This window comes from Aphelocoma coerulescens, chromosome 12 (assembly GCF_041296385.1).
Source record: "Aphelocoma coerulescens isolate FSJ_1873_10779 chromosome 12, UR_Acoe_1.0, whole genome shotgun sequence".
NCBI classification, from domain to species: Eukaryota; Metazoa; Chordata; class Aves; order Passeriformes; family Corvidae; genus Aphelocoma; species Aphelocoma coerulescens.
In genome coordinates, this window is record NC_091026.1 from 12229782 (window position 1) to 12256847 (window position 27066).

The 27066-nt window shown below is 44.0% G+C and overlaps 1 protein-coding gene across 1 annotated transcript in view; it reads left to right on the forward strand.

Annotated features, from left to right (window-relative positions):
- The window catches only part of SETD5 (SET domain containing 5), a 65069-nt gene extending 38005 nt beyond the window's left edge, over positions 1 to 27064 (forward strand). The window contains exons 9-24 of the mRNA XM_069028428.1: positions 2038 to 2186; positions 2508 to 2625; positions 3047 to 3156; positions 3442 to 3688; positions 3879 to 3959; positions 6302 to 6565; positions 7386 to 7706; positions 8206 to 8448; positions 11829 to 11958; positions 13154 to 13407; positions 15740 to 15796; positions 17210 to 17677; positions 19346 to 19632; positions 22289 to 22422; positions 25330 to 25403; positions 25591 to 27064. Coding sequence (XP_068884529.1) covers positions 2038 to 2186; positions 2508 to 2625; positions 3047 to 3156; positions 3442 to 3688; positions 3879 to 3959; positions 6302 to 6565; positions 7386 to 7706; positions 8206 to 8448; positions 11829 to 11958; positions 13154 to 13407; positions 15740 to 15796; positions 17210 to 17677; positions 19346 to 19632; positions 22289 to 22422; positions 25330 to 25403; positions 25591 to 26190 — 3537 coding nt within the window. The 3' untranslated portion in view covers positions 26191 to 27064. The remainder of the gene's footprint in view (positions 1 to 2037; positions 2187 to 2507; positions 2626 to 3046; positions 3157 to 3441; positions 3689 to 3878; positions 3960 to 6301; positions 6566 to 7385; positions 7707 to 8205; positions 8449 to 11828; positions 11959 to 13153; positions 13408 to 15739; positions 15797 to 17209; positions 17678 to 19345; positions 19633 to 22288; positions 22423 to 25329; positions 25404 to 25590) is intronic.
- The last annotated feature ends 2 nt before the right edge of the window (positions 27065 to 27066 follow it).

Consider the following 27066-nt stretch of genomic DNA (forward strand, 5'->3'; position numbering starts at 1 on the left):
TCTCTGAAAAGTACGATCTCATCAATATTCTTGGTATTGATAGAGTAGTAGAACAGTTTAGGTTGAGAGGAACCACTGAAGGTCATCTGATCCAACCCTCCTGTGTAGGGCCAGCCTAGGTGAGAAGGTATAAAAACAAATCAGTGATAGTATAGAAACAGAATTATTCAGCTGGAGGCACACTGGATCCTAATTCATCTAATAACTTCAGATACTTTCTTCTTATCTCCTGTCATACACTAGGAAATCTGGTCCTATTTATTTATTCTTTGTTGCCACAGTTGGAACGTACAAAGTGCTAAAAATAATTTAACTGCTACTCCGTGGTGTAAACAGTCTTACCCTACGGTTCGCTCATGTCATGGGTTTGTTGATCAGAAATCAGGACCAGCAGTGTGGCTTCTTAGTCTGGAAATAACATGTTTCTGTTATGCCACTTGAGTGGACTTGGGGAATCCTCTGTGAGCTCCTGTCAGGACCCAAGACCTGAAGAGATGAACACCCTGCAAGGCTCTTCAGAGTCTCCAGTACATATATGCAGGTTTTCCCAACTGCTGGCAGATAGAGTGGTATAAGAGAGATAAACCCCATAGGCATGACACCTGTAGCACTGGATGTATCTCAGGAGGAGCTCTGGACCATTACTCCCATCTGAATAGGTTTCAAATGAATACTTTTATAAAGCTGTCTTTATCCTGGATCTGAGTAAGAGAAGTCAACAAACAGATCTTACTGTACTGGCTCATCCAGGATCTGCAGTATAGTGTCATATTGAAACAACAAAAGTCATTTTCCTGAAGAGGTTTTATACAGAGGAGATGCAAGATCACAATCAGAAGAAAGGGTTAAAAAGATCTGTGGTTCAGTATTTTCATGTGGTCTGTACAAGGGTTTCGCTGGGTTCCCAGGGCTGAGTGCTGCCTTAAGACGTTAACTTTTATTTTCGTTGTGTGTTCTGTCATTGTTCAGGCTGAGCCCCTTAAACTAATTTTTATCCATTTCAGCAGAGTGCTCAGTAGCTGTTTCTAATGAGAGCTCTCTCAGGAAAAGTTGGGAACTTGATTTTAGTAAAATTTTGTGGTTTACTCCTAATTTAGATACATGACTGTCATTACTACTGAAGTCAGAACACTTATGCTTCAATTCACTCTGGAAAAGTATCAAAACTGGGCCCTTATGAGCAGTGAATAGAATGCTTAGGAAGGAGCAGGTGCAGAAGTGATGGCGAGGTAGCCAGTCATCTTCACATAATCTTTGCTTGCAGAGAAGTTCAATTTTTTAAGTAAGAAAAGTACTTTGTTTTTATGGAATAAGTCTGTCCTCTGCCCTAGTGCTTATAATATCCCTTCCATTATTACATAAAATTTGTCATATTTGGATGTCTGCGCTTAAAGAATATTGTGGTTTCATACTGTCAAGACACGTTGTTGTGAAAATCCATTGTAATAGAGCTGTAGACTTTAACATGAAGATGTTTCAACAAACTGTCGCTACTTCGTTAAAAATTTATTTCTTCGTGTTAAAAAAAATGTAAAATAACAGCACTAGCTGAACAGAGATATGTAGAGAAGTTTCTGGATGGAGGTAGAAATTGCCAGCTTAAGTCTTTGGCCTGTTTGCTAGAATTTACCATTCTCTGCAGAAGGAAAAGCTTGCATTTTTTCCTCTGAATGTGTGACAACCCACAATTTAGGGAAGATCTGAATTATTCTGGCTGTGAAAGTCGCCATAATTGCAGAGCAATTCCCAGTTAGTAGCAAGTGACAGGTCTGGTTATGCCTCCTAGCTGTAAGATTGAAATAGTCTGATAGATTTGTCAGACTACTGTTGAAGGAAGGGAATAAATACTGTTTGTTTTTGATAAATATTATCAAGGTTATTGGTCATTACTAAATTGTTACAGAATAGACTAGATATTCACCTGGCAGATTTTCTGTGTTGCTATTAGAATATTTCTTCTTTCTGTGTAGGTAAAATATTCTTCATGAGTTAGAGGCCTTTGGTTCAAGTTCTCTTTTGCTCTGGTTTTTGTTACAGCTGCAGCTGGGAAGGGTGACTCGGGTTCAGAAGCACCGGAAGATCCTGAGGGCAGCAAGAGACTTGGCACTAGATACCCTTATAATTGAGTATCGAGGAAAGGTTATGTTACGACAGCAATTCGAGGTCAATGGGCATTTCTTCAAAAAGTAAGAGTACTATGAAATGATTGGTATGAGAGCATCGTGGCACAGAGAGACTAGTGTCTCTATGGGATAATGCTCACTTACAGGTTCCTGTCAGCTATGCCATCCATAGAAATGGGAAATCAAAAATATCACCTCAGCTTGATGCTCTGATTATGGATCAAACCCTCTGAAATAGATCTCTTAAACTGATGGAAGTACATAAGCCCCCAGAGCAATAGTGCTGATGGAAGTGCTGCTTCTAGTGAAGTGAGGCATACCTGTTAACAACAGTGCTGTAGGAATTGGCTATTTTGGGATTGAGATGTTCTGTTGCTTCTCCAGGCCATATCCCTTTGTGCTGTTCTACTCCAAGTTCAATGGCGTTGAGATGTGTGTTGATGCCCGCACCTTTGGTAATGATGCCAGGTTCATCAGGCGGTCCTGCACTCCAAATGCAGAGGTAAATTCTCTCTTCATCATCACTGTAATTGCAAATACATGTTTTACATAAGCTTAGCACTTTCCCTAACTTAAAATGCCCTAAATATGGTAAATTCTCTGTGTCTCTTGCTTGTTTGATGGTTTATACTTGGAATATGAGAAGGTTTGGGAAGATGAGGGAGGTTTTTTTTGGAAGAGAAAGATTTCTTTCATGTCTTTCCTTTGGCTGCACAGTGGTACTGAGGGTAAGCAGGTGGTGGTAGTTGTAAGTGGAAAAGCACAGGATGAGACGAGCAGTGAAGCAGGCTTTTCCCTATGGAGAATTTGGGATAATTATTCGTAGAGTAGGTAAGAGCTACTTTGCAAAAGGAGGCTTCTGTCTTGGAAGTAGGAAATGCAACCTGTGGAGACATCAGTTTCTTTCTTCTTTTTTTAACAAGGTTCGTCATGTGATTGCTGATGGGATGATCCACCTGTGCATCTATGCTGTTGCCACCATTGCCAAGGACACAGAGGTTACCATCGCCTTTGACTATGAGTACAACATCTGGTGAGTCCTTCACCTCGCCCGGGAGCTCTCCACTGCCCTCCTGGACTGGACATCTTCCTCCAGCCCTTTCCTCGCATTCTACATATTGCTCCGTTTTCTACTGAATTGCATTTCCCGGCTATTCTGTCCAGTTCTGCTGGCATATTCTACAATAGAAGCCATAAGGTAGCCTGCTGTCCTTGCTTTGGCACGTGGTGAGATGTTTAGTAGGAGATGTATTGAATGTCTCTGTGCAAGGGTTGAGAAATGAAGAGTGACACGAATTATGTTTGTGTTTTGGAGCAGCAATTATAAAGTGGACTGTGCGTGTCACAAGGGGAACCGGAATTGCCCTGTGCAGAAACGTAGCCCAAATGCTGCAGAACACCTACCTCCACCTGTTTTAGGCACACTGATTGGGGCAGAAACACGCCGGCGAAAGGCCCGTCGAAAGGAGCTAGAAATGGAACAGCAGAGCATTGCATCGGATGAGAACAGCAGTCAACAGACTGAGGAAGTTCCTGAGGGACCTGCAGCAGTCAGTGACAATGAGGTAAAACCTTTGCCCCCTTGTTATATATGTTACCATTCAGTGCTGCAAGAGTCTGATCCAATAGCATTGGAAGCTTCAGAACAGAAACTGCAGGAAGCCTCTTTTTAAACCTTTAGCACCTTAAATTACAACAGAAATCTTGGTAACTTTGAAACAGTACGGGGTTAATAAATCTGGGTTTCTCTCTCAGGTGCCAGAGAAGGAGGAGAAACAAGAAGGGGAGAAAGAGGAGCCTGTAGATGAACAGGGAGCCTTGGTCCACAGCCGACGGGCAAGTACCTCTCTCTATCTGGGTATCACCCCCCCTTAGGACTTGCTTTATGCAGTGACCAACAGGTCCAGTTGGTTATTTCACTTGTTTGAACGCAAATCCCAACTGTTAGTGATCTTCAGTAATTTGATTAACAACAGCAAAAAAAAAAAAAGGTGGACAGGTGGGTAAAAACCACCCAGGTTGAGTCCACATCACAGGATTTCTGTTAGGGTGCTGCAGATTAGGAGATACACTATAGATTTATTTCCTGAGTGAAAGGTTTAACTGTTACTTTCAGGGCTGTTCTGTAGTCTAAAACACTTTTAGCAAAACCATCAGCACCACATTACAAAAAGGTAATTGCACCTTTTTTATGTTCTTGCTGCCCTTCCTTATTGCCAGTACAAGAATTTATGGCACTATATAGAACCATACCATAGGGAAGGGGCTTTCAAAGGTCAGCTAGTCCTACCCCGCTGCAGTGAGCAGGGATATCTTCAATTCAGTCATACCATGAACCAAAACCTGATTTTTCTTAAAACTTCATCATTTTTGCTGGGTTAGGTTTGTAAACAGGTATCTGTTCTGTGTATGGTGTCATAAACACGTTGCCGTGTGGGGAAAAGGGTATGATTAGTTGCAAAACTCAGTAAGAGGGGTAGACCACTAACAGTACTATTGGCACTTACTTAGGAAATCTCTGTGTTTTGAAATTATTGTTGTCTTAAGCAGTCCTCTTTATCAAAATATATTTTAGTGCTCTGGATTGTTGATGGTACAGTCCTTTTTCAGCCTTCATCTTTACTGAGTAGAGCTGGTGGTTTTTTTCTTGTGTTGCGTATGGCCCCTGGGATTGCTGCCTGGATTAGAATGTTTTATGCATGTGAATGGAGCTGGTTTGGCTCTTAATTCATTAATTTAAATAAACAAGAGAAAAATCCAAACAAAAATGCAAATACACAATTAAAACAACCAACCAACCAGAAACCCAAGGAAGAAAAATAGAAAAATTGCTCCCATCCTTTTGCCACCCAACAAAAGTATTAGAGCTAGGAATTCCCTGTTTTTCTTTGATATCATAATCACCTGTCTTCCTCTAATTGGAGATAGGGATCTTCCAAGTGTAAATTTCCTGAGAATGCTTTAAATGCTAAAATAGTGCAGCAACTTGCACAGCCAAGGGCCATCCAGTGGAGAGATCCTTGGATTATCGGATGGTTTTTAGAACAGATGAGATAAAGCAGTCAGTTTCCACTGAAATTTGAATGACGGCAGTCATCCATCAGATTGGACTTAAAGCTTGGAGGGAAGATTTCATTTTAATGCAGGGAGGCTGATCTCTTCTTGGGACAGAATAGTCTCAGCGAAGTGTTAGTTTCCCATCAGCCTGTAAGCCCAGTTACTGTAGGTTGCACCAGTTAATCTGCTTTAATGCGATTCGGTTTTCTATATTTGGCACCAGGTAAATATGCATATCTATGGTTTCCTCAGTCTCTCTTCATGTGTGTGTGTGTGTGTGTGTGTTTGTAGTGTTTTTTAACAAAAAACTGTCTAGGCCAGGCTGTGGGCTCCAAGATACTTTCTCCATGACAAATCTCAGAAGACACTTGACCCCACTTCTTAAAATCCACTTGATTCTTGCCAGTCACTGCAAAGTTATTGTATTAGGCTTTTACATGTATAATTACCAATTATTTCTGCCACAGCCAGGTGATAAGATTTCCTGTCCTTTTTGTTTACCTAATAAATGGACTCGTTTTCCCTCTATTCTCTCATGTTCTGTTTTTCTTATCCACTATGTAAGCTGCTTAGACCAAAGCTTTTATTTTTGAGCTGGGTCACCTTCTGATATTCTTGCTGGGAAATGAATGAATTTGGAACATTTTAATCAGTTTGTGTGGTGTATTACACTTGCTGCAAATTACTGAACCACTAACTTCTGTTGCCCTGGCTTCTGTTTTGTTCTAATGTTTGGTCATTAGCAAGTAGCTCTCTTTGTTACCAAGTCATCTCTTCACTCTACTTATGCTTTCTTACGGTTTTTAGTTCTTCAAAATTATGCATTTCCTTGTGGGTGTTTTATAAATATAACTCAGTAGTATCTAAGTGGTCCTATTTAAGAACAAAGTCGAGTTCTTCTACTTGAGCTACAAACACACGATTATGTTGTTGTTATTCTGGGAAATTTGCCATATTGAAAAATGCAAATAACTGATAAGAACTGCTTCTCTCTGTCCTCTGTCTGGCTTTTGTCATTGCTGTTTGGCAGTTGTTCTCCTTGTGCTGCTTCCCATATCTGTTCTTGCCTTGTTTATGTGCATAATTCACCATGCTTACTTCAATTTACCCTTGTGTTGTAGTCCCGGGAAGACAGGAAAGTAGAAGCCATCATGCACATGTTTGAGAACTTAGAAAAGAGAAAGAGGAGACGAGAGCAACCATCAGACCGTAACAGCACTGATGCTGAAATCAACGTCAATTCTGAAGCTCCTGAGCTGGAAGAAGTAAAAACAGAGACTCCTGAAACTGAAGATGGAAGTTCAGCACTGAATGCTCCTCTTCCTCCTGTTTCTAACAGTACCAGCAGTACTGGGGTGAACACACGACGGTCCTCACAAGTAGCGGTAAGATGAACTGTTTGCTATCTTGTACAAAGCTCAGATACAGCATTTCTGATCATAAGATTGTTCAGGTGAGGAGGAGCTTCATGGGCTCTCTAGTCCATTCTGAGTCAGGTTGGGACAGCTCTGAAGCTAGACCAGGCTGGCCAGGGTTTTACCCAGTCTTGTCTTGAAAACCTCCAGGGATGGAAATTGCACCTCTTCCAATTCATGACTGTTAGGTTGAAAGAAATTTGCCATGCATCCAGTCTCAACCTCTCATTTCAGTGTATGTCCATTGATGCACCACTGCATCTTCTTAGTGGCTTCAGGCTGTTTATAGGATGACTGTTGTTACATCCCCCTCAGTCCTCTGTGGGCTGAACAAGCCCAGCTCCTTCTCCAGGTGAACCCCTTTTGTACTGGTGTGAGCTTAAGCTGGATGTGTAAGTGCAGTGATGGAAAGTTCTTTTCTTTTTGTTTGGGTTTTTTTTGACCCAGTCTACTTTGGATGCATGTGTTCCCATTTTATGGCAGGGTCCAGATACTTGCCTGGAATGCTCCATGTCAGCTCAGGTCAGGAATGAGAGCAGTTACCTTGAGACAGGCAGCAAGTTTCCTATTGCTGCTTTCTTCCTAATGTTCTGTCCTTTAAGAACGCAGAAGACAAAACGATAATGTGCCAGTGTTGAAGGGTCCCCAAGGCCATCTTATGAACCAACAGAGTCCAACAAGATTTTGAGAGTCAGGTAGTGTCAATAAATAAATCTCAATTTTTGATCCTGTATGCAGAGAAAAGGAATACTCTTAGAGGTGCTCGGACTAATGACAGTTTATTTTGTAGGATGCTGTCCCTGACAAAACAGTGACTAAACCAGCTCCAGCAAAACCCTCCAGGCCCCGACCAAAAAGTCGCTTCTCTCGATACCGGACCAGTTCAGCACAAAGACTGAGAAGGCAGAAACAAGCCAGTTCCCAGCAAGCTGAACTCACACAGGCTGTCCCAGAGGAAGGAAGCACTGCCAGCCTGGTAACCACAACAGATGTCAGCACTGTGGAAGGGCCAGGAGAAGGCAGACAGTTGACAGGATCTGACCCAACTGCTATCCTGGCTACAGGATCCCAGTCTAATCGAGCTGCAGTAAAGTACCCCAAAACAAAAAAGGTAAATATGAGCAAGTGCTCAAAGTAAGGATGGCAGAGTGGCAAATATTCATTTAGGATGCAGCAAAAAGGTTAACTCTCAGCTTAGAATTGAAGACCAAGAGGGAACGTGACTGCAAGTGTCACGTACAAGCTAGGATAAACTTGGAAAGGAGGGAAAAATTGCAGAAGCAAGCAGGCAGCTGCCACATAACTGGGCTTAAATTAGCTATTAATACATTTAGTTTTGTGTCTAGAAACTAGTTTTGAACAGAGTGATCAAAACAGAGTTTTTGGAGAATCTTCTACTAAGATGACTGGAGCATAAAATCGAGCTACAACATTGGGTTGTCTCCAACAGGTGAGAATTGGGTTTGGCACAGGAAGTCCTTCCTGTTGAGACAGAGGGGGGTTTTAGCATGTGGGCTGACCTGAGCATTGCTTCCCATACACCACTGTGCCATACTGCCTTTCTTCTCCACCTGTGCTGGTTGCACTGATGTGTGTGTTTCCTCCTTCAGTACCTTGTTACAGAATGGCTGAACGACAAGGCAGAAAAGCAGGAGTGTCCAATTGAGTGTCCTCTGCGCATTACTACAGACCCAACAGTTCTGGCAACTACCCTGAATATGTTGCCAGGTCTCGTGCACTCCCCGCTGATTTGTACCACACCTAAACACTACATTCGCTTTGGTTCACCTTTCAACCCTGAGAGACGTCGAAGGCCCTTTCTGTTGGATGGCATTTACAGCTCCTGTAAGAAGGTATGTTTGCTCATGTCTTACCTTCACACGATGTATACTCACCTTACTGACTTCCTCATAAAGTTGTTGTGTCCTTTTGGAGTTTATTTCCATATATTCCTGCTGAGCTGGTGTATTGAGGCAGTGTCCAGGCTATGACTGCTGACCTCCTTGCCAGAGTCCAGTTTTCATCTTTGCCTTTTGCCGTGGTAGAACAGCTGTTCTGTGACTGCCCTTTTAGAAACATGTACTTTCAGATCTGCAGCGGCTGTTTATTATCCAGCATACACAATTCAAAGCATGTTGATTGCTGCCCTTAGAAAGTTTTATGTTACTACTTTCACAGTCAGAGGATGGTTGGCATTGTGGGGATAGGACAGTGTTGCAGAGGACCTCAAGAATCCAGTGCCTCAGTTATCCAGTGCCTCCATTGTCTTTGGAGAGCCTTTGTGGTTGAAAAGCTTTGAGTTTGCCTGTTCACAAGAACAAGTCCACAGCTCTTTGTTCGGGATCATAAGCTGCCTGTCCACAACAGATACTTGAGGCCATGCAGGAAGCCTGAACCAGGCCCAGCTAAGGATTTAGTTCCTCCAGAGATGACCACTAAATGCCAGTATTTACCCATCTGCAGGGAAACAGAAGGCAGGTTAGTTCACTCAGTCAGATTTGTATCGGAATCTGTCTTCCCTGTTGCCTGTTGGTTTTGCTCAGACACTTTCCCAGTTCCTGTGTGATTACCTGAGAACAATTATATAGAAATCTTTTCTGCTCTCCCTGTCTTGGTGGCTTTCAGGTACCATATCCTGGTTTCTTTGCCTTCCTTTGTTTGAGGGTGTTTTCCCAGAGAGAATCTTTGGACTTCACTGTTTTCCACCTTCAGCCAATTTGTTGTCATGCCCTAACAGTCTCTTCAGTATCTCCTTCATAGGTAAAGCTCTTCATGGTTCCTATATAGATGTATGACAAAACCTTGTCTGTTTCTGTGTGCCTGGGCAACCTCCTCATGCATCTTTAAGCTGAGAACTGCAAGGTTTGAACTTCTTTTGAACTTTAACATTGTCTTTGAGCCCCAGGGAAGAGAGAAGCATCCAGAGCAAAGCTGGCAGAGTTATTTGGAGTTTGTGCTTGGTGCAATTGCCATACAACTGGCCAGCAAGCTCAAAATTGAGGGAAAACTATTGTCATGGAACAAGTCTTCTGACCTGTTGCTACATTTTACTCTTTTCTAGTCAAATGATAATTCTCACTGCTGGAGAGGGAGTGGACTAGTCTCACTATGGATGACTTCCATTTAGTCCACACCTTCCTTGAAGTTGTGTCCAAAACTGAATGTTGTGTTGCAACTGGGACATTTTCAAAGCAGAAAAGTTGCTTTGTGTCTTCTAACCTGTACCCATTTTCTGCATCCCAGTGTGACTGAGTTTTCTCTGACAGTTTGATTTAAGCTCATGTCCAGTTCATGATTTTGTATGTTTGTTAGAACAACCCATTAGTTTTCTAGCCTGTAATTGTAGAAGTGATTGTTCTAGCCTGTGTTAAGCTGTGTCATGTTTTTCCCTATCCATTTCCAAGTTTAGTAGGAAAATCATTAATGGTGTCATGTAGCATTCTTGTTTCTTAATCTGAAAATTTAAATACCCTGCCTATTCCATTAAATAGTTAATAAAGTACTGAAAGTTGCTGTGTCCAGAACAGACGTTGCAGAAATAATTCGTTAGATTTCTACTTTTTGACTGTAAATAGTTTTTGACTGTTAACTGTTCTAGTGAGGGGTTTCATCCATTTCATAGGAGATCCTTGGCTTTTTCTTGGAAAATGCTTTTCAGCATTTGGTGGTTTTATGACTTAACAGTCTGGAGATGTAGAAGTCTGCTTCTCATGTTCAGGAATGGTTAGAAAACTCACAGGGAACACCTCCTTTTCAGCCAGCTGAGGTCTAGAAATGGTCCAGAACTCGATGGTACACTCTCTCAAGACCTGATATCTGTCTTGTCTACTTTTCACTACTCAGCCAAGGAGGTTGATTTATAAAGGCTGTTGAAATAGATCACATATTTTCTTGGATTGTCAGCAGGCCTCATCCTTAAACTACTGAGAACTGTGCCAAAAAACTCAGCTGATGATGTCAGTTTGCATCCAAAGCATGGCAGTGTCTGAACCTCGCAAGGAAACTGAACTGTAACCTGCTCTCACGTTAATCACACACTGTGCAGTGACTTGGCTGTCAGATCAGATGCCACGTTTGAGGTAGAGGTGCTCCAGACTGGCTGGCACTTCTCCCTTTTCCTGGCGGCCACAGTGGAATCCTTGAGTTACATTTGAACAGAGAAGAAGCGTCTGCTGTACAGTAGTGAAGCCCATCAAAATAGATCCTGTCACCTGCTCTTCATCCTCGCATTGAAGTTTTCACTTTGAGGATTGTGGCCACTGAGTTTGTGATGTTCTTTCACGATAGCTTTGAGGAATCATAAGACACACGTGTATCTCTAATAGGATACACATTGCTGGCATGCAGATGAACTGTGGATTGCTGAAAGGTAAAAGTACAATTTCAAACCTCTCTAGGACAAGAAGTGTCTGGTAAAGTGAGTCCTCTGGGTAAACTATACAAATGAAAATTGCTGTTTGCATTTTTTCTGCAGTTTGCTGTCATTTCACTGGATCACTTGAGTGTTTTCCCATATATTGTGGCAGTTATCTTTATAGCAGAATAAGCAAAGGTTCCTGCCTGCCATCAGGAGTCAGTTTGTATCAAGATACAGGGCTAGCACACGCACTGCAGCAGCTGATTTGCTGAGGCTTCAGTTCATGTTTGCTCATGTGAGATGTGAAACATTCTTAATTGTCCACGTTCAGAAGACCACTGTGACTTGTCTTTTTTATTAGTAGCTGAAGAAAAGATTTGCTTTTATTATTCTTTTCTTGGTTTACCCTCCTTGAAAACTGCTGCTTGCATTTTAATCAGATTTTTTTTTTTGCTCAAATTTGCTCTCCTGGGCAGGAAACAGCTTTTTTTGCAAAAATCAGTGGTTGTAGAGTGTTCATTATATTTGTGTCCCTTTTCTTCTAAATTATGATTGTTTTTAATAGTTTTAGGTGCCACTGTTCTGCATTTTTAGAGTTATAATTTGCTCTTTACTTATCTCTGTGTTACTGCTGATGACTGCTGCTCCCAGAACCCATGTCAGGAAGGGCACAGCCCCACCACAGTAGGTGGTGGGCTCAGTGCTGACAGCTGTGTTCTAACGCGCTCTCGCCTGAGTGCATGCCAGCCAGGTAACCCTGGGCTTCTGAGCAGCCTGCCCTGCTCCACACAAGTGTAGGAGTTGGAGTGTATCCTGCAGGACTGCAGAGAAAGTACCCGAGGAGTTTCACGTTTATGTAGTCTCGTTCTGTTTCAGCGCTGGATCAAACAAGCCCTGGAAGAGGGAATGACTCAGACCTCACCAGCTCCACAAGAGAACAGAACCCAGTGTCTATACCAAAGCAACGAGAACAGCAGCTCCTCCAGCATCTGCAAAGATGATACAGGTGAGTGCTCAGCACCATCAGGGCAGCACGGGCACTGGAGTCAGACTGGCAAAGGTACTGAATACCAAAGGCAGCTGTACAAGTGACATCTTAATGTGTCCTGCTGCCTGATGGCACAGCTTTAGGGTAGGTGAGAATGTTGCTTTGCCGTTCATTCCAGTTTCTGCAGACCCATTGTAGCTTGAGCATCTGTGAAGTTTCTCAGTATTTTCCTGAGGAAAGATAATCATAACATTGCATTATCAGTCTCGGTTCTCTGAGATCTCTTGTACACTGGAAGGGAGGGGGTAGACGGAAGAGGGCTCAGTATCATCTCTTTGCAGCAAGATGCTGTTAGAACTAAATACCTGCTGAGTGTAGGAAGGTGTAGCAAAGTCTTACAGGCACGTGTGTAATAAACAAATGACTAAGTAAGTCTCAAGGATGGAGAAGCTAAAATCTATGAGTAAAGCAGTAGAATGGTTAAATATTTTGTCTGTATTTACAGAGGAAGAGAGTGAAGATCAGCCCAGTCAGGGATCAGTTTTCCAAGCATGACAGACAGGAAGCTAGACATCACACAGATAATACAAATTTGATTATTTAAAGATTAGATGAATAGGAAGTGAACAGAACACCAAAACCAATAAATGTACATCTCGAGGAAGACCTAGCCTGTAGGATTTACTGGTGATTTGTTCAGGTTTTTTTTAAACTAAGCATCAAAAAAGATTATTATTTTGAAGAAAGATAGGCCTGAGGGAAAGGCTTTAATCCTTTGTGGAAATGGAAATGTGCTTGGGCTGTATTGATGTAGCCTATAGGGAGCTATTAGGTTCAGTTAATGATAACTGAGCTGCCTCTGGTTTGTTTGTAAGAATCACAGTACATGTCTTCTGACCTCTCTCCTCTATTCTCCTTTCCCCTTTTTAACCTTTCCTGTCTTCCTTTCCCCAAGCTCCCTCTTATTTTTGCTTCTAGTTGAAATATTTGCTTTCCTTGTTCACTGCATGTTCCTGAGTATGTATTGTTCTGTTACCAGTATCTAGGCACTGATATTGAAGTAATTCAGAGGTACTTAATTTTTAGGAGTCTTTTGTAGTTGCATTGAAGACTCCCGGGTTTCATTTGGGCTGGAAGTAGGGGGAAGAAGACAACATGTGATTTGCTCATGGTCAGTGGTTCAGCCGTGTCCTCAGCTCAGTTTGTGTTTCAGACTTGCTGAGTCCCCTGAAGAAATGGAAGTCTCGCTACTTGATGGAGCAAAACGTGAAGAAGTTGCTGCGGCCGCTGTCTCCTGTCACTCCCCCCCCTCCCGTCCCTTCGGTCCCCGGCTCAGCCAGCCCACAGCTGGCCACGCCCTGCTCGTCGCTGCCCGGGGAGGAGGAGACTCGCAATGGTTACGGCATCATGTTCTCACCCATCCCCTCTCTGGCTACCAGCCGCTGCAATACTCCACTACAGTTCGAGGTAAGTCTGCCCGGGACTGAGTGTGCTAAAAAAAAAAGGAACAGCAACTTTTGCAGCAGAAGCAGCACTAGGGAGGCTTCCTTTTTGAGTGTGTATTTCTGAGCAGCATCGCAGTCTTAGCCTCAAGAGCACTGCTGCCTTTCTCTTCACTTCTGGGCAGATCTCCTGCTCTGTAAATTGTCAAACTTCGCTACAGCCTGGCCTCCCCTCACTTTGTAGCTATCAGTAACATTAGTGTTACCTTTTTTTCTCTTTCTGCTGAGTAGCTCCTAAATTTCTCAAGTTTTTCAGTGATCTTTAATCATCTTCCCCACTTTAGATCTCTGTGCCAATGTGGTTTTCAATCCCCCCTTCTTCCAAAGAGTACAACTGTTCCATTTCTCAGAGGCTGTAAGATATCCTTGGCTCCTCTTTCCCCAAAGAGCTTTCAGTAACCCCAGGTATGGTAGTGATACTTCACATCATCTTCCACTATATTCTTTGGTTTTCTTTAAGTGGACTGGGTAGAAGGAAATTGTCTTAATAGCTTTGATTTCTTGATAGTTTCCTTCTGCAAAAATTAGCAGAATTGATGAGCGGGCTGTGTATGTGGTTTCCATTGCTCTAAACTCTTTGGCAGAGTTACCAGTATTCATCCAGTCAGGACCCTCCACTCTGTGCCTGTAAATAGGAATCATGTTGTTTGCAGGTTTTGTTTTATTCTCTAGTATTGCGTATTTTCATTAAAAAAACCTCATGAAAGACTTCAGGCCAGCTGCTCATACTCTGCCGGTTAGAACCATTTTAAAAAACGGTGCAGTGATGGCCTGCTCCATACCAGGGACTACCCTGCAGGAATCCCTCATCTGTTTTGCAACAGGGCAAATATTCCTTTGTGGTACTTTTAGCTTAGCATGCTTTGATTATTTTGTTTGAGAGCCCTTTCTTTTAAGCTGTTTGAGAGGCAGCTGTGTAGAGTTTAGCAGGGAAGATTGTGGCGTGTTGAGGAGAGAGATGAAAGACTGTTTCAGGCAGAAAGAGCTTTACTGGAAACAACCCTTACCCAGTGGTTGAGGTGGCAGATCAGGGCAGTGTTGCCATGAACCTCCACAGTCTAATCACTCCTTTCCTGTCCCACCTTAGTGTTAATTAGCCTTAATTTCACTGGTTATCTATAACTTACTTGCCTTTTACCTTTTTTCCTCTTGAAAAGAATTCAGTAACTCACTGGACCACAGTTTTAATGAGTGACTGCATCTCCCCAAGTATAAACCTGTGGCACTGTGGTGAGAGAGCAACAGAAAAATTCTTCCATCAATTCACAAGCTTCCTCAAGCAAGCAGAAGTTCTGACTTGGCATCTTGTCTTGCTGGGAAATACATTTTTTGAAAGCTTTTAAGAAACTTCCTTCTTGACTGATTTCCTAGCTGCTCTCTATAAAACTTTTATCACAAGCCTCTGAAGCTCTCTTTGCCAGGTTTTTACAGATTGAGGTTTTTTGGACTCAGTTTTGTGATCTTTTTAGAGTGGAAACAAATTAAAGGATGTTTGGACCCTCCATATTCATAAGTGGCCAGAAGCATGATGACATAGCTCTAGCTTTTTTTGTGGAGTTTGTCAGAAGTTTTTGTTAAGAAATTTCTGAGATTCCTCAGTTTTCTGGGGTTTTCTGCTTAGCAGAAAACAGTGACTCCTGCTATATTTCTCTGATAGCAGCATAGCTCTGGGAATGCTGCCTCTCTGATTCTATTTTAGGCCTGCTCAGTAGCATGGAAAGGGAAGTGCTTGGGAAGAGCCCTTAACTGTGCTGTCACAGGCATACACTGCCTTCACTGATAGGTGCTCAGATGATACAACATTTCATAAAGCTGGCTGCTCACACCTCTTCTCTTGACTTGAGCTAGAAAGGTAGCCCTTGGTGGATTGAGGAAGACATGTTTGTTTTATAGTATATGTCTATGAAAGGTCATCTTAGTGTTGGGGGGATCTTTACTTTCTGGGTATTTTTCTCTCCCATGTTCTCAGACTAAAAACCATAAATGTCTTTTTCTGTATTCCATGGTGTGAAGTCTGATAGCATCAGAAATATAAAGAGTTAGCTGCTGCTTTTCTTAACATTCATGTGCTCTGCTTTGGGTACTAAGTTGCATCATGAGATGCAGTAACCCAGTCCTATCCGTGTTTCCAGGAAGCTTTAGAAACCACTTAACCAGCCATGATGCTGTCCAGGCTGGGGCCAGTTCTTGGGATAGTTGTTTAGAATAGCCATTGCTAACCTGTGTGCTTTTGTACGTTGTAATTGTCTCTTGACTTTTGAAGTAGATGAATAACTAGATGCTTTTCCCTCCTCTAGAACGTATCCTCCCCCGAGAGCTCCCCTGCGCATAGGCCCGAGTCCATGTCACCTGAGGTAGTTATGGCACCTGAGCTGGGAGCGTGTGGGCTGTGTGTGCATGGTGGGAGGGGAGGGAGGGTTGTTCAGGCACTGGGAATAAGGGCAGAGTTTTAGACACAGTAAGGCTGAGGAGAGTTTTCAGGGTTATCACAACAAAACAAATTGAAGACTGGAATTTATGATTCGCTTGTTGACCAGGTAGTGCGAAGACTTGGTATGTCTCAGCTACTGAGGTGCAGGCAAGAGATTTGGGGACCCTGGAATTACCATCACCATTTTCAGACTCCGCCCAGTCCATGAGTGGTCTGTGAAATTTACTGAATAGTGACCAGATGACTGCTGGGGAAGGGAAGGCATTCACCACTAGTTTTGACTTAAGAACACACAGTGGTACACCTGACCTGCTCTCTTCAGCCTTGGCTTATCACCTGCTCACTTGCAGACTGAAAATACTGAGGAGATGCCAAAAAGTAGTATTTTGCTTACCTGCTGACCTGCGATAAAAGATGAGATGAACTACCTTGCTCAGTGCCTGTTTCATAGTAGAAAATACATGCTCATCTCCAGTGTGGTGGATTACTTGGAGCCATAGTGCAACAGGGAAAATGTTCTCAGCTTCAGCAGGAGGGCAGAGCTGGTGTCTGGTGCTGCTGTGGTTTTTTCCCTCTGCACTGGAGTCCTGCAAAGAGGATGAAATCTTGTCAGTTGTACTCATTGTCTGAGATCCTGACATATTAATGTGGTGAAGGAGATGATTATTTTGCTGCCCTGGAGGGTTTTTGGCACTTCAGGTGGATAAATGAATATACTGTTGCATCATTGCCTAGTGCTCCAGAAACTCTGACAGCACAAAGATGATGCCATTGTGGTTTTGTTGGAAATTTTAAAATGTAAAAATGAAGTAAAAATTAAATGAATGTACTATTGTTAGAGATTTACAAAGCTCACAATGAGTGAAAACAAATGGCTTAGAGGTCTTGGGTATGTTATTGTTAGGAAGTTAGCAGTGGCTGACTTGGGACAGGCAAGAACTTGGCTAATAAAACAGCAGAAGGACAGCAAATCTGTTCTGTTCTTTCCTGGCTACTGCTCTGTGTTAACATCAACTTGGGGATGTATGAGGCAATTGAAAATGCTGGGTTTAATTCATTAACTGCCTGGGGATAGTGTTGAGCCTTATCCTCTTGCTGCAGGGGAAAGGGCATCCCATATTGGACAGCTCAACTGATCATTGTTTAGTCTCAGGCATTCCCCTGTGGAATGAGCAGAACAGTGCAGAAAAGAACCAAAGGGGTAATCAGAAAGGAACAGGGAAGCAGGAAGCTAGCATTGTACAGAGGATTTTCTGACTTAAATTTTTCTCCCTTCCCTTGCTTGATCCTTTTGCTGACTACCCACCCCCTTTCTATATCCTTCTTGATTTTCCAGGTCTGCCTCCGATCCGACCTGGATTTGAAGGGTGGGTACCTGGATTCCAGTGCAAACACCTGCCAGGAACGGCCATCGCTGCTCAGCTTTGGATCCTCTGATGTGGCTCCACAATCCTCCATAAACTCTACTTCAGAGATGAACTTCCCAGGGAAAAGTGGGGAAGCACAGATGCTGCTACGAAGCTCTGATCAGGCTTTTCGGACAGAGTTTAATTTAATGTATGCCTTCTCCCCGTTGAACGCTATGCCACGTGTGGATGGGCTGTTGCGGGGGTCTCCTCCATTGGGAGAGAGGAAGCCAATGAATTCAGAAGCAGGCTGCTGCAGCTCTCCTGCTGAAGGGTATTTCAGCAGACACGAGTCAGGGCTGCTCAAAGAGACAGCGCATGGATCCATGTCCCCCTGCGGCGAGAGGGCTTGTGAAGGTGCCAGAGCTGCTCCCCAGAATCCACCACAAAGGAAGAAGGCAAGTACTCCTGTAAAAGAAATTCTTAAATGATGTTTCCAGTTCCCACTCAGGTTCCTGCAAAGACTTACAGGGAGAATGAAGAGAGTCTGGGCAAGTTATTCAGGCATCCAGTGCCTGGGTGAAAACAGTTGTTGCAACTGAGAGAGCTACCCTTTAGGCAAGATTTTGATGTGAGAAGTGTAAAAAAAAACACCGCAGTGGAAATACCTCTTCTGGGATCACAGAAAAGAGAGCAGGATGCTGGCAGTTTTCATCAACAGTTGTTAAACTGAGACAAGACCCAGAGCAGTAACACAGTGCAGCTGTACAGCTGGTGGAGGTGTTATTTATCAGGATGAAAAGGGTCCTTATTAGTAAAGAGGGTCTAATGTTTCAAAAGAAAACATAGGCTGTTTATTAGAACATATTAGAACATTTCCATACCATTGCAAAGAAAGTAAGATGAAGGTTATTTAAATTTTAGCGCTTTGAAACTAAGAACACAGGAATCTAGTGTAACAAAAGCAAATACATACTGGTTTCTTACAACAGGCCAGCGACCCTCATGGGACTAAAACTGAGGTAAAATGTTAAGTCAAGGTGGTGCTGTGGTAAAACTGGGTACTCATGGGATAAATATCGGTGCCTTTTTCTGTGCTTGGATTTCTTTTTTTATGGCAAGTGTGGTAGCTCAGATCACTTGTGTAAGAGTCCAGCTGGCTTGAATATCTTATTTCCTTTCCATTTCTGGAGTTTCTTGACTTTTTCCCTTCGGTTTTTCTTTTAAAATTACACGTATTGTAAAACCTTCATATGTTGAATTACTTTTGGAAATACCCTGTTCAATATTTTTGCATCATAAAGCCTTCTGTACAGGCATTGAGTCATAGCTGATAAATTCCTCAGCAGAGCTGCCTTCTGTGAGTCCTTTATGGCTCTGTACCTTATAATAACTCTGAGGGAAGGCACACTGAAAGGTAAGTGCTCAGCTGGAAATATTTGTGTCTTTTTGGTTCTGCTGACCTTGTGTTCCGAGGCTACTTTATCTTTGGTTAGTGTCTTTGACAAATCTGAGACTGTTTTGCCCAAAACACATTCTACCTTTGCTACAAGCAGTTTGTTTTGGTGGTAGTGCTGGAAGTTTGCAATGTCTCCATAACAGGAACCTGCTCTAAGCAAAACGAAGTTCTGTGCAAAGCTTCACCAAGCTTTTAGTGTTAATGTGGCTGAACTAGTACAGATGAACTGGGCACTGAAGATTCCAGTTCTGCGAAGAAGACTCTTATTACCTGTTTTGAGGATGTGCAGATATTGAAAAAAAATTACATAATGTCATGAACTAGAGAGAGCATATGTTTTGAGAGGAGGGAGGTTTAGGGGCTTGATACTTGAATATGCATATCCTCAAGTAATGTGAAAATCCAGGTGGCTAGAGAAGCAAACGAGCTGGATGTTTCTGCTGAGTATTGGTCGTAAAAAGTAGAAGGTGGGTGATCATGGCAGTCTGAATTTGCACCACTTAGCTCTTTTCTGGAGTGCCTGCAGATCCAGCAGGAGTTGATAATCCCAATATGCTTTTTCAAGTTTTACCTGCAGACCCAGAAGAGTTATTAGACAGCGCGTGGGCCTGTTGCTCCCCCCTAGTCCTCTGTATTCCCTGACTCATGGCTGTATTTTCTCACCCAGGTATCGCTCCTCGAGTACCGCAAGCGGAAACAGGAGGCCAAGGAGGGCGGCGATTCCGGGCGCGGCGCAGGGACCCCCACCCGGCAGGGCAGCAGCAGCTCCGGGACGGACGCGGACGGGAATGGCCCGTCAGGCTCCGCAGCACGAACTCCGTCCTCCCCACAAAGTGGCTTCTCCCCTTCTCATCCCTCCCTGCCTCACGTAGAGGACATCAGCCCACCAGACTCGAGGGGCTGTAGTTCCTCATCATCGCTCAGTAAATCCCAGGAGAGCATCAGCAGTAGGTGGTGAGTGTTATCCTTCCAAGCAAGTCTGAGATTGCTCCACAGGGAAGGACCGAACTCCCCAAGGGGCATTTCCATAATAATACGTGCAGTGAGATGGATTCATTTGGGTCTCTTGGTATTGTTCTGTTTCATAATTGCTCAACAACTGTGAAGGATACCAGTACTCTTCTCAGCCTGTCTTTTAGTTCTTGGTTTAGATATCCAAAATCTGTCTTGAAAAGTACAAAGTTAAACAGTTGTTGCTCTTCCACTGGTTCCCTTTTGAGGTCTTGGGTTGTAAGGTCTTGCCCAGGCAATGAAAATCTAATTCAGGTCTTTTTTTTGCTGAACCTTCACTCTTTTTGGGCATATGTGATACTAAGTCCACTCCTATGCTGAAGGAAAGCTCACAGGCCTCTGCAGCCTTTGCATTTGAGAAGCAGGGACTGCGCAAGAGCTCCAGCTTTGCTAATGTACCAGACTCTGGTCAGTGGTGTGCCTAAGGCATGGACAAACCACCTTTATGATGGTTACCATGAGAAGGTTTGATAAGGGGAAAGGCTGGTCTTCAAAAGCATTTGAACCTGGTCCAAAATATGAACTAGTGCACTGAATTGCACTAGTGTGGCATTATAGTGCCAGTGATGGCTGGGATGTTCTGCTGACTGGAGCTGTGTAGGGCACTGGCTCTGCTGCTCTGGAGTCAGGTTCTGGTCATGCACACCACCAGCAGAAATGCACACACAGACACGCACCCCCCTTTCCTGATGCTGATCTCTACATACATGGCTGGGTCATTGCTCGGGTAATGGCAGGGGGTGACGTGGGGAGAGATGCAAAGCAGTGCTGAGGGCAGTGAGAAGTATGAAGTTTGTGTTGAAAGCACCTGGGTGAATTTGTAAGAGTAATAAATCTGTTTCCTTCCTTTTTTCATCACTTTTCAAGCAGAGTTTAATAGAAACAATTTGTCCTCTCTGACAGTTTTCTGTCTGCCAGATATTGGGACTGGCCACAGCTGAGGCAGTCTGCTAATGATTAGTTTATCATCATTATTTTCAAATATTCTATAAAAGTGGTAATAGCCCCTGTCGTTCTCCTCCTGTGCTCCTTCCTTCTGCCTGTAAAAGAGCAGAAAAAAAGCCAACCAGCTGAATGAACTAAAACTATTTCAGGATGAGGTGTCAGTGTGGCATGCTTGCTTTAGTACCATCTTTTATGTTCTGTGAGCTTCATCTGGTGCTCCCTCAGCAGGTGTTGCTCTGGCTTCAGTTTCCCACATAGTTTCAGGAGTAAGTATTGTGTGGGAATAAAGATCCTATTGTTATGGGACACTGGATATAAAGTTGAAACCATGCTGATACATTTTGAATGGGATTAAGCAGATTTGCTGCCTTTAAAATTCTTGGGTTTCTGTGTTTTAATGGGCACAGCTGACAAACGTACACTCACCTTCTACTTTTAAAAAATACATTAGAACCTGTTACTGAGCTAAAGTGACCCAGTTTCATCTTTCACTCTGTGTGCTTACAAATCAGATACATTTCCAGACATTCATAATAATATTAGGAACAGACGAAATTGGTGAGAACTAAAATTCCATGCCTTAATTTGTAGACTTTTCCAGATTTTTGCTGAATTCTGCAATAACTGACAATAGCTTTCATTTAAAAAAAAAGGGTTGTCTATTTCAGTTGCCAGGATAAAGCCATCACAATGTAAACAGATGTGTTGCTGCTCAGTAAACCCAGCCTTGCAGAAAACAAGTCTCCAAGCAAACAAAATAATAAAAAAACCCTAATGTAAAGCACAGTTTTCAATATATCTTAAAAAAATTAAATACAGAAGTCAGTTAATATGCTGTGCACTTAATATAATCTAAATATTTAAATTCAGGCATTTTTAAGGCACAAACTCTTCAGTGTGCAGAGTAAAGGCATTGTAAATCCCTGGTCGTGGTGATGCTGTCTGTAGGTTAAAATACATATTTCCAAAGAGATTTTGATAGTCCTGTGGGTAGTAGATGGAATGTTGACCCAGGGATCTGGGGTTTGTCTGTAGCTCTGTTTTTCTTCAACAGTTTGGCTTTAGGAAAGCCACTTCACCTCTTTTTCACCCTTGGACAAGACACTTATAAAATAGAACAATATCTAGCACTAATCACGAGTGGAGACATTTCACAGATACTATACAAAATAAACAGGACAAAGTGGCATTCGTGGGCAAAATGGCCCAGCTAGCTCTGCTCAGCAGTATTGCAGTATCCAACTATATTGTCTTGGCACATGTTATCATAAAGGTATTCAGTTTGCTTCTTCTTAGTTTGAATGAAAATAATTATGCAAAATAACTGCAGTTAATCTTAAGCCAATACCAGGATTTTCAAAACAGTGTTGAATCTCAAAACAATTTTTCTGTAACCAGGTGATTTACTGAACTGGATGCTTATACCATGTTTTTGATTAAAGGCTTGGTGTTCTGAGGGCAGTGGCATCATGGTAGCCAGGGATCAGCAGTCTGAAATCCCACTGGAGCTTTTTTAAATGGCAAAAGCAGTTCAGAAGTTTGTTCCTCATCTGTCTAAAGAGCTGGTGGTCTCTGAACCCCTGTGCATTGGTCATGTTGCTGTCAGCTGTGTCCCAGCAGTCAGTCCTCAGCTGTTCCTGGCGTTTTGTTGCAGGATGGTCCCGACATCGGTGGAGAGGCTGCGGGAGGGCCGGGGGATGCTGGAGAAGGTGCTGCGGAGCGGCGCAAAGGTGTCCCAGAGACACGAATCCTCCCCTACCCGGGACAGTGCTCTTGAGAGAGATGCAGGTAGGACGGTGAAACTTTGGGACGTTTGGTTGGTGGGAAGTGATGTGCTTGGATAACTTTGCCAACTTGTCTGTGAAGTTGGCTAGTTGTACCTTCATCTTTAATATTATCAAAGCGCCTTCTGCAAACCATACTTTACTGTTATTGATATATTGCTTGAGCCTGTATCCCTGTTCTGTTAGACCTGGAAGACCTCTGGATTTTTCCAGGGATTGAATTCAAGACTGCCTGCACGTTGACTCTGACAGGGACAGCTTCTTTATCCTTGGGCAGATGGGTTAGCACCTCCTACGCTCTGAAAGAGCTATCATTTAATGCTCATTGGGTGAACATTCAGACAAGTGTATTACCTTGTTTCTGAGCATTTTACAACAAGTATATATTTCCTTCATTCCAAATCAGACTTTTCCCCAGTTGCAGTAAGGTGTGTTTGAGACCAGCTTTGAAAATTGACTTCTCATTCAGAGTTCTCCTGGTTTTGTATACCTAAGTGCATTTTTTCAGTGATTTTTCTTCATCTAGTCTTGAGAAGAAGTCCTCTTCCCTATCAAATATGTCACAGTTTCATGGGACCCCATTGGGAGTCTTTTCCCTGTCTTTCCCATACCAGTGGAAGTGGCTTTCTTGGTTATTTTTTAGAAGGGTAGGCAAAATCCAGGCTCTTGGAACAGGCCTTTGCCCAATGTAACCTGTACTGCTCTGGTTCTTCAGTGTCACGTGAGAATTAGGATGGAGTTAAACTTTCATCTGCAGCGATGAATTCTTATTTGTTACATAAACCCCATCCCATTCTGAGTTGTGAAAACCTAATGCCGCAGCTGACAAAAGTAATTTTGTTTCCTTCATCCTAGCACAGCAAAGTACGTTTTTTCTTCTTTTGCTTGCTCTGGCAATTTCTTCAGCAGCTTGTTTAGATTCTTGTTTAGATTCTTTGAGCCACCTCCCCTCCCCCAGTTGCTGCTCTGCTTCTTAGTGAAACAAATGGGTGGCTGAGTCCCTGCTGTTCTAGTAGCACCTGGAGGAGTTGTGAAGATGCACATTTTCACTTGATGTTGTAACAGATAATATTAACAGGAACTAAAAAATCCCAAAGTTGGAGGGTTTGCTGATGAGGCATGTAGCAATGAAATGGAATTTGTGTGCATTGCACGCTTCTGAGAACTGCAGCTGCTCTCAGCAAAACCTGTCACTTCATATATACTTTAGGTTGACACAGGCCAGTACAGCCAAGAAAAGCAGTTATTCATGTCCTTCCCTTGTGCAGGTATTGAGAATGGGGGAGGGAAATGTTTCTAGCTTTTAAGTTTACATAAAGCAAATTCAAGAAGGTCATAGTTTATTTACCCTTTGTAATTTAGTCTTTCAGTAGTCTTTAACTTGTCAAGGTTTTTTTCCTGAGAACAGGCACTGCCAGTAAATTGTGCACCCTTACTGGTGTGCCCAGACTTTTAAGAATGAGTCTCTTCCAGAAATCTTTAGATTTCTTCTGATTCTCATACTCAACTTCTATTAACCACAACGATCTCCTGGATTGAACAGTCTCTTCTGTGCATGACTTTTTAACAAAACTTCGAATGCCCCAAACTTCTGAATTTTGCCGTTCTGCAGTACTTGGAATGTCACCAAACAGCCACTTGCTGCATCGATGTCATTTCAGAAATGGAAGGTGGCACAGGACACATGCTGGAAGCTTCAGGCCCTGGTGTCCATGCGGGCCTGTGCCCTGAGGGAACTTCTGAGCCTCAAGAACAGACAAGAGCTACATCCAGATCCCTGTTAGCTAAACCAGCACTGGGGTGTAGCACAGAAAGGACAGTGGCAGCAGAGCCACGGACACTGCTGGCACTGATGCTTGTGCCAGTGCAGCTGGGACAAAGCCAGACTTGTCTGGCAGAAGTACAGAGCAGACTGAGGCAGTGTGTCCTGTTTCATGACTGAGACACATCTGTCATATAAATTCGATACTAATACTAACACTGTTTCACCAAGGCATTTCAAACGTGGCTGCTGAGAACCCCTGAGATGCTGCAGATAAACATTTCTGTCTCATTAGTCTGCAGCAGAACTCTGATGTGAAATCATCTAGTCCCAGCAGCTTCACCCCTCCTGCAGAAAGCAGGATCACCAGCCGTGGTCACTGCAGTAAGTCCTTCTTGCCTACCCCAGGCCAAGTTCAGTGATATGGTAGCACAGGAAGCTCACCCACCCTTGAAGTGCAAGAAAGGCTTACTCTGTTGGGAAGCATTTTATCCCTCTTGGTCTTTCACATATCAGTGTGTGCTGTGTGCTGCTGGTGCCCTTGAAACCTCAAAGCATTTTCATCATCTTGGCCTGTTATAAAAACAGGCATTTCTGAGGTCTAAGAGTATCTCTGTTTGTAACAGCTCAGTTGGCTTGTAAACGTTAGTCCCCAAAATGGTAGCACGGGATGTCTGTCTTTGGAAGCGTCTGGATCTGCCTTTGAGGAAAACCTGCTGACAGCCCTCTAAGAAGGGCAGCTTTATCTCCTGAGCTGCAGCTGTATCCAGTGTCGATTCCTGTAACCACAACTGAGTGAGAAATCGCAGAGACCTTAGAAACCATCTTCTACCTCTCATATGCTACTGAAAAGCCAGGGGAGCCCTGGGTGTGTCTGTGCATTATCTCCAGGTGTGGTCGTTCAGACAGGCTGGTCCAAGGCAGGTGGGCTTTGTGATAAACCAGAGCACACTGGTATGAGGGAAGCAGCCATTCTTACACGTGTGGCTGTTCACACGTGTTAAGGTTTCCCAGTTGTCTTTTGCTGGGTTTCTTCAGTTTCTGAAATGCTAGTGGCTGGGGGGCTGGGCTGTGTGGTGTCATTGGAGAGGGAGCTGCTGTGGCCTCTGTCCAGGGGTTGAGGTTTAACATCTTGCCCGTACATTGCAGATGCAGCAGAAGGAGACACTCCAGAAGCCCACAAAGGACCAGCAGTTTACAGTCCTTCTCGATACAGCTACCAGGTAAATGCTTTCCTATCTTATCTGCCCATTCTGGAATAAAGCTTTTATAAGGAGGTAAGGGGGGAAATAGGGCTTGGCTGCCATTGTTCACAGTGCTGCACCTAAGCACCTTTGGATGAGAAGCAGATAGGAAACAGGGAAGTCAGCCTGACATGCCTTTTCCTTTTTTTCCCGATGCCTTGTTCAGCTGCTGCAGTCTGACAGTCCCCAGGCAGAATCACAGACCCTGCTCCAGCAGAGCTCCTCCCCATACAGAGGGCACCTCACACCGTCTCCTGGATACAGCTACCGAGCAGCAGCACAGAGGACAGGACACAGCCTCTCCCATGGTTCCTCGGAAACATCCCTCTCCTCCACCTCATATTCCAGCCCTGCCCACTCGGTCTCCACAGACTCCTCTGCCCTGTTTGCAGGGAATTCGGGGTATTTCAGCAGCCAGCAGCACTCTGGCAGCATCAGCAGCAGCCTCCTGAGGAAGAGCTGCCCTGCAGCTGCCAGCCCGGCACAGCAGACAGCTGTGGACTCTCTCTCTTCCGAGTCGGGCTCCCAGCTCTGCACAGGCGTGTCGGGCTCTTCCTCCACTCCCCAAAGTGCTCGGTCACTACAGTCAGACTTGCGGACTATGAGCCTGCCGAACTCCGGGCAATCTGTTCTCTACCAGGGCTCCCGGGGCGCAGTGATTTCCAATGCACAACACTATCCACACCGCGGGGGAAGCAGTGTCCATCAGTACAGACTGCAGCAGCTTCAAGGTTCTGGAGTAAAGACTCAAACAGGACTTTCCTAGGGCTGCCTGGACTTCAGGAGGACAAAACTGCCCATAGCTCCTTCCAGTCACCTCTGGAAGTGGCTCCTGGGCCGGTGTTGGGAGCTTGCACCTGATGCTGGGGTGCCAGGGGTCAGAGGCTGAGGTCTGAAATGCACGGGTGAGATTTGTGAGCAGTATTGGCCTCTGGCCTGGTAGGAGAACACAGATTTCTCTGAGGCAGAGACTGTAGCAAAGCAGTTCCCTGACATGTTGGGTACATTGCAAAAACAAAAACAAACAAACAAAAAAAAGAAAAAAAAAAAAAGAAAAAAAGGAAAAAAAAAAAGCAAATGGTTCAAGTGCAATGACTGTGGCGCAGCCTCTGTCTCTGGTCCGTGCCCATGGCCACAGTCATTCATGCAGCATGGACACAGTTCTGAATTCAAAAGCAGTTTAAAGGAAATGTTGGGGGAAGTTAACTCCAATCTCGTTATAGGTCAGGTTCTCAGTGCGTTCTGGGGAGGGCTTTAATCCGTTACGATCATTCCAGTCACAAGCAGACGAGCGCACACGGCTGCCTTTGGGCCTGGGTCGCCACTGCCGCCGTCGGAGCTTTTTCCAGGACAACAGAGTCTCCGCAAATGCGAGCAGCACGGGAGGGGGTTGGAGCGTGTGCCTGTGGCTGCAGAGGATCCGGGGTGCGCTGTCGTGTGCTGCTTCATTGCAGGTCTGTCGTGAATGAGTGTTTAAGGTCGCTTAAGGAATCTGTGAACAGGAGCATGGCTGGGGCCGCGCTGCCACGTGCTGCCGCGCCGGGGGCTCTCTGGCTGCTGGTGCGCAACGCACAGGGGATGGCCGGGGCCTGATCAGTCAAGTGATGCTGCGGCACACGGGGGGGCTGCAGGCAGAGGAGCA